This window comes from Aphidius gifuensis, linkage group LG3 (genome assembly GCF_014905175.1).
Source record: "Aphidius gifuensis isolate YNYX2018 linkage group LG3, ASM1490517v1, whole genome shotgun sequence".
Taxonomy (NCBI): Eukaryota; Metazoa; Arthropoda; class Insecta; order Hymenoptera; family Braconidae; genus Aphidius; species Aphidius gifuensis.
The window spans coordinates 27,156,584-27,170,787 of record NC_057790.1 but is presented as its reverse complement, the minus strand read 5'-3'; the positions used below and the strand labels follow the sequence as shown (position 1 = coordinate 27,170,787).

Here is a 14,204-nt window from a genome sequence, read left to right as displayed (position 1 = left end):
TGGTTGTAGAAGAATATTATGTAATTGATGTTTCGTGACAGCTAATGATGAATATTGATGAAAAATAACTAAAAAATAAATAATAATTGCTATTTTGATAAAATTTTTAAACCAAAAATGACAACATTAGTAACTATTATCTTGATTTTTAAGAGACTGTTTGTATATTATATATATATAAAAAAAAGGCTCTCGAAACCTGCCCAGTAAGTACTCGTAATTATAAAAAGTCAACAATTTATACTTGTAAGTATGATCATTCTTGGAAGTTTGACCAGCTGAATAGTATCATGCAAGTTTAAGTTGGTTAAAAGTTTTATTTGAGGGCTACAAATCCAATTGCCAATGTCTCTTTCATGCAGATCTATTAAACAATAATAATAATGTTTTAATTTTATTTTTATTATTTATTTTTAAATAAAATTGTAAAAAAGTGCTTGTATTATATTTACTGTGTATTGTCAGATCACATGAAAATGGAGTAGTAATATTGACTGTGTATTCATTTGAATTTTTAGAAATGATGGATCCATTCGCATGATTCCACAAGCAATAATCAATTTGATGACCTTCAATTAAATAATTGTCATACGTTTTCAAATAGTTTGATATTTCACAGTGAAAAACTACTCGTTTTATTATTGTTCCATTTATCCGCTCATCAGTTTCGTTAATATATTCAATATGAGATTTAACATAAAAATCTGTCGAAATGGAAAAATATTAAATTTTTATACAATATAATTTCTATAATAATTATTTTGTTGAATAAAAATAATCTTAGTTACTTCGGGCTTGCACGGAGAAAAAGTATTCAATGATTGTACTTCCAATGTTGCTTTCATTAAAAGCTAGTTGACATTTCCAAGTTCCATTGTGTTCTAATATATTTGCATTTTTAATAAGCATCGAACAATTACCTGCTTCCAATTTATCCTTGTCAGTTATATGTGTAACTTCTAGAGTTGGAGCTTGAATTCTACAAAATAAAAGTGGTCTATTGTGGGAACAATTTACCTGTAATTCATGAAAAATAAAATTATTATATGTATACATATATAATGCTAGCTGCAGCTATAATTATGAGTAACATAATGAATATTATATACCAAAAATTCATCGTTATTTTTTACAAAGTGACTATTATTATTTTGGTGCATCTCTGATATTTGATAATATTTTTTCATTGTATGAAAATTATTTTTTAAAATTATTGTACGATTAATTGTAAACTTTCCATAATCAATTAAAAGCTCTCTCATTTCGTAGTTATTTTTTAATGAGTGATTTATTTTAAATTCACACTCACTGAGGCTGTTTATCTCGTTGATTCGAGTAAAATCATTTTCCTCCTCTCTGTAAATAATACAATGTTTTAAGGTAATTGGTATTTCTTATTAATTGAAAAGTTTATATTTGAATAAATTGAAAATAAAATTGAAAATCTTACTTGAATGATTGAACTTTTGGTTTAGATTTTTCAATAACATTTCCATCGGTTGACATGAACAAACATCTCTTTGGTTTTTTTTGTATATTATACATTGAGATACTAGAAATTTCTGTTGTCATATCTACAATAACTTTGACATGAGTTGAATCTGCAAATAAAAAATAAAAAATTTATGATTATTGATCATATAATATAGTAAAAAAACAATTTACCATAAATTTAAAATAATTGAATTATCTGATCTTACCCCAAGTTGTGATGGAATAAAATGCTGTAAATACAGGAGGTTCAAGATCTCTAAATAACATTTTGTGGTAATGCAATGTCAAAATACCGTTGTCAATAATAGAAACGTTTTTGTATAAATAATTTATTTCTCTATCATCTATGGCATAGTCTCCATCGAGTAAAATATGTTCTTCCAGATATTCAGCTTCAGCCATCGTATAAAAAGTTCCAACTGTAGTACCATTTGGCATTTCAATAATAACTCGTAATTTTTCTCTACGTATATTAGACGGAATATTATTTGTTAACAAGCATGGAAACAGTGATCCTTCAATAGCTGGTATATTATAGTAATGTCTAAAATTGTTTTGATTAGGTAAAGGGTCAAATAATTTCATTGGATATTTTATTGATGCAGTGTTTTCTGTTTCAAAATTATATACTTCATCAGTTTCATTTGCTTTTTCAAGTATACAGTCATAATATCCATGATATTTAAAATTAAAGTAATAGCCATAATCGTTATCACATGCTTCACAAAAAGTGAATATGTATCGATAAGTATAGTCAATTCGACGATAAAAACCTGCATCTTGTAAAGAGAGACTGTCGTTGTATTCTGGTATTTTTATCTGGAACCAATTATAAGAAATTAATTTATTATTTATTAATAAATTTATATTTAATAAAATCTAAATTTACATGCCTTAAACAATTTAATAATGAAAATAATAATAATATATATTGTAAATTAAAATAATAATTGTGTCATACGTATATATTTATATTGTGAGTATATTTTTATTTATTTAAATTTTTTACCATTTCTATTTGTTTATCTTTAGCGTCAAATTGACATTGAAACTTTGGAATGGTAATGTTTTCTAAATTTTTTTCTATTTTCATTTGAAGATACATTGAACCTTGTTTCATTGGCTTTTTGGGCACATTTTCCTTTTCAATATTGTTATCGAACTTCTATGAAAAAATGAATTGTTGATTGTTATCATTAGTATATTGGCTCTACAAATCTATTATTATCACTAAATTTTTTTACACAATATTATCAATAAAATCATTATACCTCAATCATATGAATATTAAATTTTTGTGTTGAGGTTTTGTTTTTCAATTGATGATCTTCATAATCCGTTATAATTTCCCATCTGTTATGCCATTGCAAATTTTTATGAAACATAGGAACATAATTAGATATCATTTGAAATATTTTAAATTGACAGGTCCTGTTATTTCCAGTAAATATCACTTCATCATCTGTATTTGGATAAATTTCATATTCTACTTGAGCTGTGTCAGACAATTCTTCAGTATCAATACCATAATTATGAATTGCATAGCATTTTTTAACTTGTCCCAATACTTTTGTTGGTCTCAGTGAAAGTGGATTATAATCCACAAAGTCAATATCTTCTGATTTACATGAACAGAAAAAAAATTATTTACTTATTAAATAATTGAATTGAATGTGTTTAATTATGAAACAATAAATTTAAGCAATTTACCTTTGTCATTTCTAGATCCAGGATCACTTGTTGAATTCTCGAATCTTTCCTGTAAATTCATATATATTATTTATATTATATTAAAAGTATTTTTTTTTTAAATATTAATTTCTATTGTGAATAAATAAATATATATTAAATACCGTTTCTAAGGGAATTGGAAAAAGAAATCCCTGCAAAGTATGTTTATATTGATCTTGTTTTTTTTTACGTGGATGAAAAGTAGTGGTATTAACGATCCAACGTCCATAAAAAAATCTTTGAAAAGGTGAAATTGAAAATGAGCATGATTTATAATAATCCAATAATTCAAAGTAGTGAGTCGTATCATTATCTTTTCTTTCCAACTCCCAATTTCCTTGGCTAATTAGTTCGTATTTTTTTCTAAATTGGTCAATGTATATGTTTGTAGAATATTGTTTTACTTCACAACTGTATATATTATAAGTTCTGTCAACAATTAAATCAACTGTGTCATTGACATTGACCCACATCGTAATATTTTTACCTGCAATATTTATACATGTATACATGTATATAATTTACGAGAATTAATTTATTATTATATTTGATAATATTTCATCAGTTTAATATACTAAAATACCAACATATATTATATTCAAATATTTTAGTGTACGCATACAATCAATTTTACATGGACATTATATATTTTTAGAAAAAATTTCGGCCGATAAAAAAATTATATATGTATACCTATTATCAGTTGTATACCTAAGTATAGTTGACAAAAAAAAAAAAAAAAATAGTTTATTATAGCTTTCAACTAAAAAATAAAATATTAATTTCATCTATAATTAAAAATAGCTTTCTTTTTTTTTTTTTTTTTTTTTTTATCAGTATAAATTTAAATAAAAAAAAAAAAAAGATTTTAAATAAAATATATTCGAGTTTATTATATTTTAATTTATTCCTCAGCTTTATTGAGTTGAATTATTTTTTTTTGTTAATATTATATAATTTATTTTTTTATAGAATAATTGATGCTTCTAAAGACACGGACAATTGTATAATTTTTTTTTTAATTTACTTCTCAAAAACACTCTTCATTCTAGTGTTATTCAAAAAAGTGAATTATCAAAAAATTATTACGCATATATGTAACAATTTATTAGTGCATTGATAAATTATAATATAATTATATTCTATGTTATTTAAATAAATGTACAAACCATATGCGTATATATGCAACGAGATGAGAACCACGAAAAATAAAAACCACTTCATGTTGTTGGCTGCTCAGGTGAGACTGTTGAACTGATCATAAATTTTTGAGTTGTGCTGGACACATCAGCAAGACCAAGACCAAGACCTCAATTTTCTATTCCTACAAACACTTACACCTTGTCATCACTCATCACTGATAACATGAATGGTTTAAAAATAAAAACTTGTCGGGTCAAATTGTTTTTATTTTTTTTTGTTTTTTAACTTTTAAAGCCAAATATATATTTTAATATTCTTCAACAATAACTTATTTTGATGATTGATTAGAGATAACACAATCATGTTTTCGTCAAAAAAACAAAAAGGTTCTTTATCATTATTTGTTGATGTATAAAAAATATAAATAAATTTAATATTATTTTGTTTTCTATTTAACGTCAATAATATTTATATTATTTACAAAACGAATAATTTTTTAATTTGTTATCATATAATTTAAATAAATATTTTCTTATTTTTTTTAAACAGCTAATTATTATTTGTTTCACGTATCAATTAAGGACTTTTGAATATTGGTAGTTTCACTGGCAGTTTCTTCTATTCTTTTTTTTTTTAATTTTTTAATTTTCAATAAAAACCAATAATATATTGAAAAAAAAAAAATATTACAACTACAAATGTTATTATTTTTTTATTATTTTTATAATTTATTATTATTATTATTTAAAAAAAATGTTACATTATTTTTATATTTTTTATTTTGGGAATTAAATTTTTATTGAATTTACTAAAACATATTTTAATAACTAATAATCAACTTGGCCGAAATTAAAATTATGAATAAACAAAATGAAAAACAGATTGGCTCATTTTAAGATTTACTGGAAGAATTATATACATTATCTGGATCAATACATCCTCTACACAATCCTTCATTTGCAATACAAGTATTAAATTGATTATTCAAATATCTTAATTGCTGATTAAGCCTCGAGTCATAAAAACACTGATATAAATTCTAGCAAATGAAAATCTTGTGTTCACCAAATGACAATGACGAAATATATAGTCCTTATATGATACTCTATAAATTACACAAAATTATTTATAAAAATTGTTCAATTTACAAAGAGAAATAATCCACATTGAATTTATTTTTTAATATACAAATTATTTTTGTATTTTTATTATTTAAATTAATTTATTTGTTGAAGGTTTGAACTATGATGAATTAAAAGAGAGCTTTAGCTTAAAAAAAAAATAATTAATAAGCCATTCAAGGCTATGTATAATTCTATTACCCAAAAAAAACGAAAAAAGCTAGCAACATTTTAAAATTAAACTCAGTAATCAATCATCTATAGTTTTCAAATTGAGAATAAAAAAAAATTGAAAAAAAATACTGTTATTTTAGATTTATTATTATAAAATAAACTGTACACTTTTTTTTTTATAAATTATATACAACTTAATTTTTTGATATCCACCCATTAATTTAAATGTTTATAATTTCCATGTGTCTTTTGTAAATTTTATACAAACTTTGTCACTATTTAAAAAAATTTTAAAAAGAATTTAAAAAAATGTTCATATTTCCTGAAATAATATAAATAGGATGTTCGTATTAGAATCAAATTGGAGCTTGGAAGGAATAATACAACTGAGGATACAAAAAAAATAATATTTTTATTGTTAACAAACATATATATTAAAATATTTTATTTGAGTTGTTATTTTATATTTATATAAACTTATAAATTATTTTATTACATTTTTTATTGAATATTAATTAATTTTGATGATTATTTTAAATGAAAATTATATTTTGTTATATTAATTTGTTAATTTTAATTGACAATATTTAGGTGTTGGTTAAATTGTAGAAGCTGAAAATAAATAATTACAGGTAAATTTAAAAGTGTCTTTTCCACGTCACCCAGGAGGTAAGACATATTTGACTCGTTTTTTTTTTATCAAGTGGTTTCTCCAGTAGACCTAATCCACTTTTCGCGCGTTTTCTAGCTGCAGCTAGAATTATTTCAATTGCGCTCAAAGCAGCAAATTTTTCGATTGCGCTCATAGCAGCAAATTTTTCGATTGCGCTCATAGCAGCAAATTTCTCGATTGCGCTCATAGCAGCAAATTTTTCGATTGCGCTCATAGCAGCAAATTTCTCGATTGCGCTCATAGCAGCAAATTTCTCGATTGCGCTCATAGCAGCAAATTTTTCGATTGCGCTCATAGCAGCAATTACTGACGCACGCGTGTACCAAAAAATAAATATACATATATACCCGCGCTCATAGCAGCAGGTATATTTTTTATCATTCGCTGTGATAGGACATTTCTAGGCTCAATATACACTATGCCACTATCACTAATTGTGATAGGACATTTCTAGGCCTTAATCACTATGCCACTATCACTTACTATTATTATCTCACGCTTCACTATTTCACTATATAAAATATTAAAATACCTAAAATCATAAAAATCCTGAAACAAAAAAAATTATGATATTAAAAATCCTAAAACAAAAAAAAATCATGATATTAAAAACCTGAAATCATAAAAATCCTGAAACAAAAAAAAATCATAATATTAACATCCTGAAAAACCTGAAATCATAAAAATCCTGAAACAAAAAAAATCATTATATTAACATCCCGAAAAACCTGAAATCATAAAAATCCTGAAACAAAAAAAATCATAATATTAATATCGTGAAAAACTTCAACTCCTGAAAAACCTGAAATCATAAAAAACCTGAAACAGAAAAAAACCTGAAACATACTTGAAAATTTTATTATTATTTTTGGAAACGTGCATTCAATATCAAATAAAAAAATACATCGCGAATGGAAAATAGGGTGATAATTTATCTATTATAAATTTTCACGATAGATAATAATTCCTAATCACCCTCGTCTACTCTGTTTGAGACAGACAAGGTCGATTCATTTTGACTTTTACACTACGACTATATTTAATTTGGCATTAAAATTGAATATATAATTATTGTAATAATCAGTCAAAATAAATCTACATAAATTAATAATGTGGAACGACAAGAAGCTTCAAAAAATATAGCAACAATTTTTTGAAACTTCAAGGATATTGAAGCACTTTTCCGGGATAGGTTAAAAATTACAACTAGTCAATCGTGATCTAGAGGAACTTACCTTATGCCACCAAACAGCCATGAAGAAGTTGTCCAGGGAGTCTCCAATAATCCAAATAAATTCCGCCACATCCTCTCAGCATAACCATGAAGAAATCGTCAAGGTAGTCTCCAATAATCCCAAAAAAGCAACGGCATGGTAGTCTCCAATAATCCAATTAATCCCAAATCAGCATCTAGCACTTTTTACACTTATATCACTGTATCACTTATCACTTTAATTTCAATTACAGATTTCTTTTTTTGTAATGAATCACTGGCACTTTCACTTTTCTTTTTTTTTTTTATAACCACGAGTCAATCTACACGCGGTCGTTCTAAATATTTCTAACCAAATTTAACAGACGAAAAAATTCGATACGATATTCACTCCGCGCAAACTAAAACGAACCGACGAAAATCTAAGAAACTATTTTACTATTTTAAACTTGCACTTTTTTTTAACACCGAGCAACCACGAGGTAATTTAAAATATTTCTAACCACGAATTTATCGGACGGAAAATTTTAATATGATGTTAACCCGACGATACCGAAGAAGAACTGACTAAAATTTGTTTAGGACACCCTTTATATATCCTAGACGATCCTAGACGAAGACTAGACGTACGTCGCTTTTTCTATGAATGACTGTCTAGTTTCGCCCTCTGCAGATCAGCCATTGGCTATCGTAAAGCAAAATTTTTTAAAACACGTTTCCCACCGCATGACTCACGTCCGGATTGAAAAGAAAATGTTACGTGGATGCCATGCGGTTGAACAAAAAAAAAAAAAAAACCACGTGCAAAAAAAATTTTAAATATATTTTTCTGAATTTTAAAAATTTGTCAATATATTATTTTAAAATTAATAAAAATAATTTTCTAATTAAGATTTTGACTGAGAAATAAATCTTAAGGAATTACTGGAAAGCAAATGAAATTTAGCCACATTTTCGTTGTAAATAATTTTAACAATGGGGATGAATTCGAAGGGTTAATTCTTGATTATTGTTGAATTTTTTCAAACTCTCGCTGTAAATTAATTTTAAAGTATTCGGTGCATTATGAAATGACTGAAGCCAATCCATGCAATCAAATATAACTTCAGCTTCGTTATAAAAGCAAGAAGAAAAATAAATCTCTGTCTCTTTATTCTGTAATGTATTTATATTTACAATAGTTATTTATTACTCATGATTCATTAGTGAATGTATTTTTTTAAATTATATTTTCTATTTTTTATTTTTGTAGGAAGCAAAAACAATTTTGCACAATACTAGATATATAATAATAATAATATAGGGAAGAAAAAAAAATTTAAACAGGGTTATTTTATAATAAGTAAATAAATTAGCATTGTGATGATAGTGCAGCTAAATTACTTATGTAAAATAATAATCAATAAATTTACATTAAAAAAAAAATAATAAACAAGTGTATTTTTTTATAAATTCAATTTAATTTTATTACAACGACAGAAAAATAGTTGCTTTTTTATTATTTGGCAAGTTTGTACTAACAATAATAATAGCAAGTAAAAAATAAATAATTTTATGTTTAAATATTAACAATTTATTAACATATTAATTATCTAGTTTTTATTTTGTTTGTGATGGTACGTAGCCTCTTTTAGCAAATTGTTTTAAATGTTGTTCTGCTGTTTTTGCACGATATGCAGCAATAGGATCATGTAGTCTCAATCGAAGACACTGAAATATTATGTTTAATATTAATTAATATTATTTTAATTATAATAAAATTCAAAATAATATATTTATCTTACCCCACATTGGTTTCTTAAATCAATTGCTTCAGGTAATATAGTATCAAGATATTTTTCTCGATCTTCATGAGCTGGATGAGTTGACAGCCACGTTGATTTTTCAGGTTCAATTTCTAAATGAGATAATTGTTTCATCATTGCCCATAAAACAACAGCTTGACGTACATCAAAACATGCTTTTGATGTAATTTGTAAACCAACATGATCAGCTTCTTGCTCTGCTCTTCGATTATGTGGCAGAGTGATGAGAATATTTGTCAATTTAACTCCAAAATATTGAAGAGCAAAGGCTAATAAATCACTGGGTATTATAAACCAAGTGATTGCAACGGGTACTGCAAGAAGTATATCCAACAAAAAATTTCTAGACAATGATTCAATCTAAAAATAAATCAAATAAATATTTATTAATTTGTTTTCTTTTTAAATTAAATTATTACCACTTACTGAATGTAAAAGAAGAACATGAGCAATTTCATGGGCCAAAACAAAAGCCAATTGATCATCATTTTCAACAAGTTTTAACATACCCAGATATACAAATATTTGACCACCCTGAAATAGTAGATAATTATTCGACAATTAGCTTATTTAAATAATCATTTGTTTAAAAAAAAAATAAAATATACCAACAGGAAGAACAAAAGCATTTTTTTGATTTGAATCAAGGACTGTCAATGTCCATTCTCGTTCTGCAATTGATGGTATATCCTGATTTGCTTTTAACAATTGCTTGACAATTTTATTTAATCTACGATATGATGAATGAGATGGAGGCAATACTGAATCTTCATGATCTTCAAGAATCTAATTAACGAATAAATATTATTAATTAACAAAACAAAAAACATATTATTTATATAATTAAAATTAAATAAATTACTCACTCCTTCAGCTGCTAAAGAACTCAATGCTTTTTGTTGTTCTTTATTGAGAATGATGAATCTTGAACGACCAGTTATTGGATCCGTTTCAATATGATAAATGTAATAAAAAAGTAAACTAGCTAAAGCAAATCCCAGCAAACCTGAAAAATACAATAATAAAAACATTAATATTTATATTTTATTATTTATTTATTTATTGTTGTTGTTACCATAAATTTTTGTTTTTCTTGCAGACAACCATTCTTTATAAATTTCTTTTTCTTGTGGACTTTTTCTTGACCACCATTTTTTAAGTAACCGTCCAAATAAATATGCTCCAACTCTTGTTATTGGGCGTATTAACAAAGCAAAATATGGTGGTATATCAAGACGAGGTGTTGTATGAAATTTACATTTATTAATAGTAATTTTATCATCATATTTATCGATGATTTTTGGCAGAGTGTTTTGTGAAAAACTAGAATATTTACTTGGATAATGTATTGTTGGCTTGATAAATCTTGAGACAAGAGTTTGTCTACGATTTAACAAACAAAATGACCTGAGTAGTAACATTTTCACTTAATACGCAAGTTAATTAACAATTAACTTTTGTTTAATTCATAAATAAAAAAAACACTGAAGTTATGATGATGAAAATAAATAAACAAATGTCCTAAAATTAAGTACACTGAGATTATATACCTATATGTGTAAGAGGGTGTGTGTGTGTATGTGTTGATATTGTTGTTTGTTGTGATTTTTAAATAATAATTATATGTAATCCATACAAGCTGCAAGAAGTAGCAAGTGAAATCCTAAACGTGCATGACAATAATACATGACTCCAGCAGCAATAGTTGATTGTCCAGCAGCATATAACATTCGTTTTGTAAAAAAAATTTCTATTAAATGTAACCAAGTTGGACGTTTACGTTCTTTGATGACACTTGTGTTGTTGTTGATGTTATTTAATGTTTGATCTTTTGTCATGAGATGAACCAAACTGCCTTTTTTTTTGTTAAATTCATATTGCCATGACATGACACAAATTTAAAAATGAACAATAAAAATAATAAATATACAATCACCCACCCTTGAATTCACTTGAATTATTTAATGATATTTTTTTTTGTGTGGTGTTGAGCAGTGTTGAGTGTGCGTTTGTGTATGTAATAATAATAACATCACCAAAAGTTGTAAATAACTACATAGTTACTAGATTATTGCAATTTATTAGTATATATTATATATAGATATAATAAATATATAATTCATCAGTGTTGGGTTGATTTTTTATCAGTTAGATTGGCGTTTTCCGTTTGTTATCTGTTGAATCTTCATTTGGTTTTTTTTTTATAATTCATGATTTTTAAAATTTATAATGGCGTTCCCGCTAATATATCGACACATCGAATTAAATTGAGCTGAATTGAGCTAAGTTCAAGTGATACAACTTGCCATGCTTGCTCGCTCTTGCTCGCTCTCATGGAGGTGTATAAACTCCATGCTCGCTCTATTCCTTTTTTTAAATTTCCTTTTCAAATAAATATCTGACACTGACATCAGGTATTTTTTAAAAAGTAAATGTAATTATAAATTAACAATGGCTAAGTACGATTTAACACCCCGTATCGGGCAAAATTTGGATCGACATTTGGTTTTTCCACTTTCGGAATTTCTTACTGCAAAAGGGGTATGAATATATTTATGTTAAATAACTTTGTTATACATGCGGTTAAATTTTGAGGTTATTATAACCTTGTATAATTTGTTGTTAATAAATAAATACATATAATTTGTTAATAATAAATATATTAATTTTGTTGATAGCTTTACGATGAATCTGGATTACTTAAATCAAAACTTGAAATTCTCGAAAAAACCAATATGATTGATTATGCTATCGACATCTGGATGCAGCTGTATCCAAATGACGAAGCACCTGAGGTAATTCAATATTTTTTTCTTTAATTATTATCATTATGATAACTTGACTGGCTAATTTTTCTAAATTATTAATTTAGAAATTAAAAGCTCGACGTGATGAAGTCGTTGAAGAGCTTGGAAGACTCCAGGAAAAAGTTGCTCCAGTTGTTGCATTGATGAATAACGAGAAAGCTATGAAAAAAATGGAGGAAATGCGTGACTCAAAAGCTCTTATCAATTACTTGACCCAAGAATGGGAGGTAAATAAATCATAATAATTTTTAAAATACAATTTAAATTGTAATTAAATAATAATTTATTTGTTTACAGTTTAAAGTTGAAATGATGGATGATCTTGTAGCACTTGCTAAATACAGATACGAGTGTGGTAATTATTCAGTTACAACATCTTATCTCTATCTGTACATGTTGATTATGCCACCAACTGACAAGGTAATTAAATATTTTTTATAAATAAAAATAAATGAATAATCAGCTATAATAATAATTTGTTAATATATTTTTTAGAACTATTTAAGTGTTCTTTGGGGTAAATTAGCATCTGAAATTCTTGCTCAAAATTGGGATACAGCACTCGAAGATGTTAATAAACTCAGAGAATATATTGACAGCAATGCTATTGGTAATTCACTTCAAGCTTTGCAACAACGTACATGGCTTATTCACTGGAGTTTGTTTGTATTCTTCAATCATGCCAAGGGTAGAGATGCAATCATCGAGATGTTTCTCTATCGTCCACTGTAAGTTTAAATCTCAATATTTTCTGTATCTGCATCTACATTGTTGTTCATTTGTTTTAGTTATTTGAATGCTATTCAAACAATGTGCCCACATATTCTTCGTTACTTGGCAGCAGCTGTTATTGTCAATCGCTCAAGACGATCAACATTGAAGGATCTTGTTAAAGTTATTCAACAAGTAAGTTACTATTTAAATTTAGTAATTAATTTGTTTATTAATTAATTAATTAATTTTATATTATCTCAGGAATCATATACATACAAAGATCCAATCACTGAATTTCTTGAACATTTGTATGTCAATTTTGATTTTGATGGAGCTCGTCAAAAACTTCAAGAATGTCAAACTGTTGTTATTAATGATTTCTTTTTAATTGCATTATTAAATGAATTTGTTGAAAATGCAAGACTTATGATTTTCGAAACTTTCTGCAGAATTCATCAATGCATTAGCATTCAGTATGTAGAATTTTTTATATTCATTAACACATTAAATAGATTAAATATTAAATTTAAATTAAATTTTTTTAATTAATTTTCTAGAATGCTTGCTGAAAAATTAAACATGAAAGCTGATGTTGCTGAATGTTGGATTGTCAATTTAATTCGTAATGCACGTCTTGGTGCTAAAATTGACAGTAAACTTGGACATGTTGTTATGGGTACACAGCCAGCATCACCATATCAACAACTTGTTGAAAAAATTGAGGGACTTAGTGTTCGTAGTGAAGCACTTGAAAATTTAATTGAACGTAAATTGAAAGCTAAAAATCAAGATCCAGTTAGTATTGTTTGGAACTAAACAACTTACCGAACATACTAATAATTCTTTTTTTATTGTAAAATAAATTTAGAATCAATTTTTTTTTTTTTTTTTCCATCAAAATAATCTTATAAATCAGTTGAGCTCATTGAATCTTTTGCTACTTTCATCGCACAGTTTTAATTTTAAATAATAAATAATCTTTGTAAAGTTTTTTTCCTTTCACATAATTATTTATATTAAATTATAAATAATTAAAAAGAAAGTTAAAAAATGCTTCAAGATATATTATTGTTTATAAAAAAAAAAATTCATCTTTGTATCTTAAAATTAAAATATACCAATAAACAAAAAAAATTCAATTTAATATAAATTTGTTAATTTATTTTTTTACGAATTTTTTTCGTCCACAACTGCAGTTAGCTAGTAGTTTAAAAATTCAATGCTAGTTGACTAATTATTATTAAAATTTTTTTAATCATTAGTTAACTGTAATTGTTGAAATTTGAATGATCTATAGATAATCTATGATAAGATGACTAGAGATATCTG

The 14,204-nt window shown here is 25.7% G+C and overlaps 2 protein-coding genes across 2 annotated transcripts; one reads left to right on the top strand and one right to left on the bottom strand.

The window, feature by feature from the left end:
- Positions 1 to 8,696: 8,696 nt before the first annotated feature.
- On the bottom strand, positions 8,697 to 11,371 carry LOC122853430 (metalloendopeptidase OMA1, mitochondrial-like). Its single transcript, XM_044153906.1, has 6 exons — positions 10,430 to 11,371; positions 10,221 to 10,360; positions 9,967 to 10,140; positions 9,781 to 9,888; positions 9,334 to 9,714; positions 8,697 to 9,259 (listed from the first exon to the last, which is right to left on the bottom strand). Exons 1-6 carry the CDS (start codon positions 10,773 to 10,775, stop codon positions 9,149 to 9,151), a joined length of 1,260 nt encoding a protein of 419 aa, XP_044009841.1. The 5' UTR covers positions 10,776 to 11,371; the 3' UTR covers positions 8,697 to 9,148.
- A 93-nt stretch (positions 11,372 to 11,464) lies between these two features.
- LOC122853429 (eukaryotic translation initiation factor 3 subunit E-like) lies at positions 11,465 to 13,823 on the top strand. Its single transcript, XM_044153905.1, has 8 exons — positions 11,465 to 11,895; positions 12,033 to 12,149; positions 12,227 to 12,388; positions 12,459 to 12,581; positions 12,657 to 12,889; positions 12,950 to 13,067; positions 13,137 to 13,348; positions 13,433 to 13,823. Exons 1-8 carry the CDS (start codon positions 11,806 to 11,808, stop codon positions 13,689 to 13,691), a joined length of 1,314 nt encoding a protein of 437 aa, XP_044009840.1. The 5' UTR covers positions 11,465 to 11,805; the 3' UTR covers positions 13,692 to 13,823.
- Positions 13,824 to 14,204: the final 381 nt, after the last annotated feature.

Excerpts from the sequence above, each read along its gene's own strand:
- LOC122853430 (XM_044153906.1), bottom strand. The coding sequence starts at position 10,775 with ATGTTACTACTCAGGTCATTTTGTTTGTTAAATCGTAGACAAACTCTT. Across the intron at positions 9,889-9,966 it reads AAAATGCTTTTGTTCTTCCT|GGTGGTCAAATATTTGTATA; the intron begins GTTGGTATATTT and ends CTACTATTTCAG. Across the intron at positions 9,260-9,333 it reads ATTTAAGAAACCAATGTGGG|TGTCTTCGATTGAGACTACA; the intron begins GTAAGATAAATA and ends ATAATATTTCAG.
- LOC122853429 (XM_044153905.1), top strand. The coding sequence starts at position 11,806 with ATGGCTAAGTACGATTTAACACCCCGTATCGGGCAAAATTTGGATCGA. Across the intron at positions 11,896-12,032 it reads AATTTCTTACTGCAAAAGGG|CTTTACGATGAATCTGGATT; the intron begins GTATGAATATAT and ends TTTTGTTGATAG. Across the intron at positions 13,068-13,136 it reads TTGTTAAAGTTATTCAACAA|GAATCATATACATACAAAGA; the intron begins GTAAGTTACTAT and ends ATATTATCTCAG.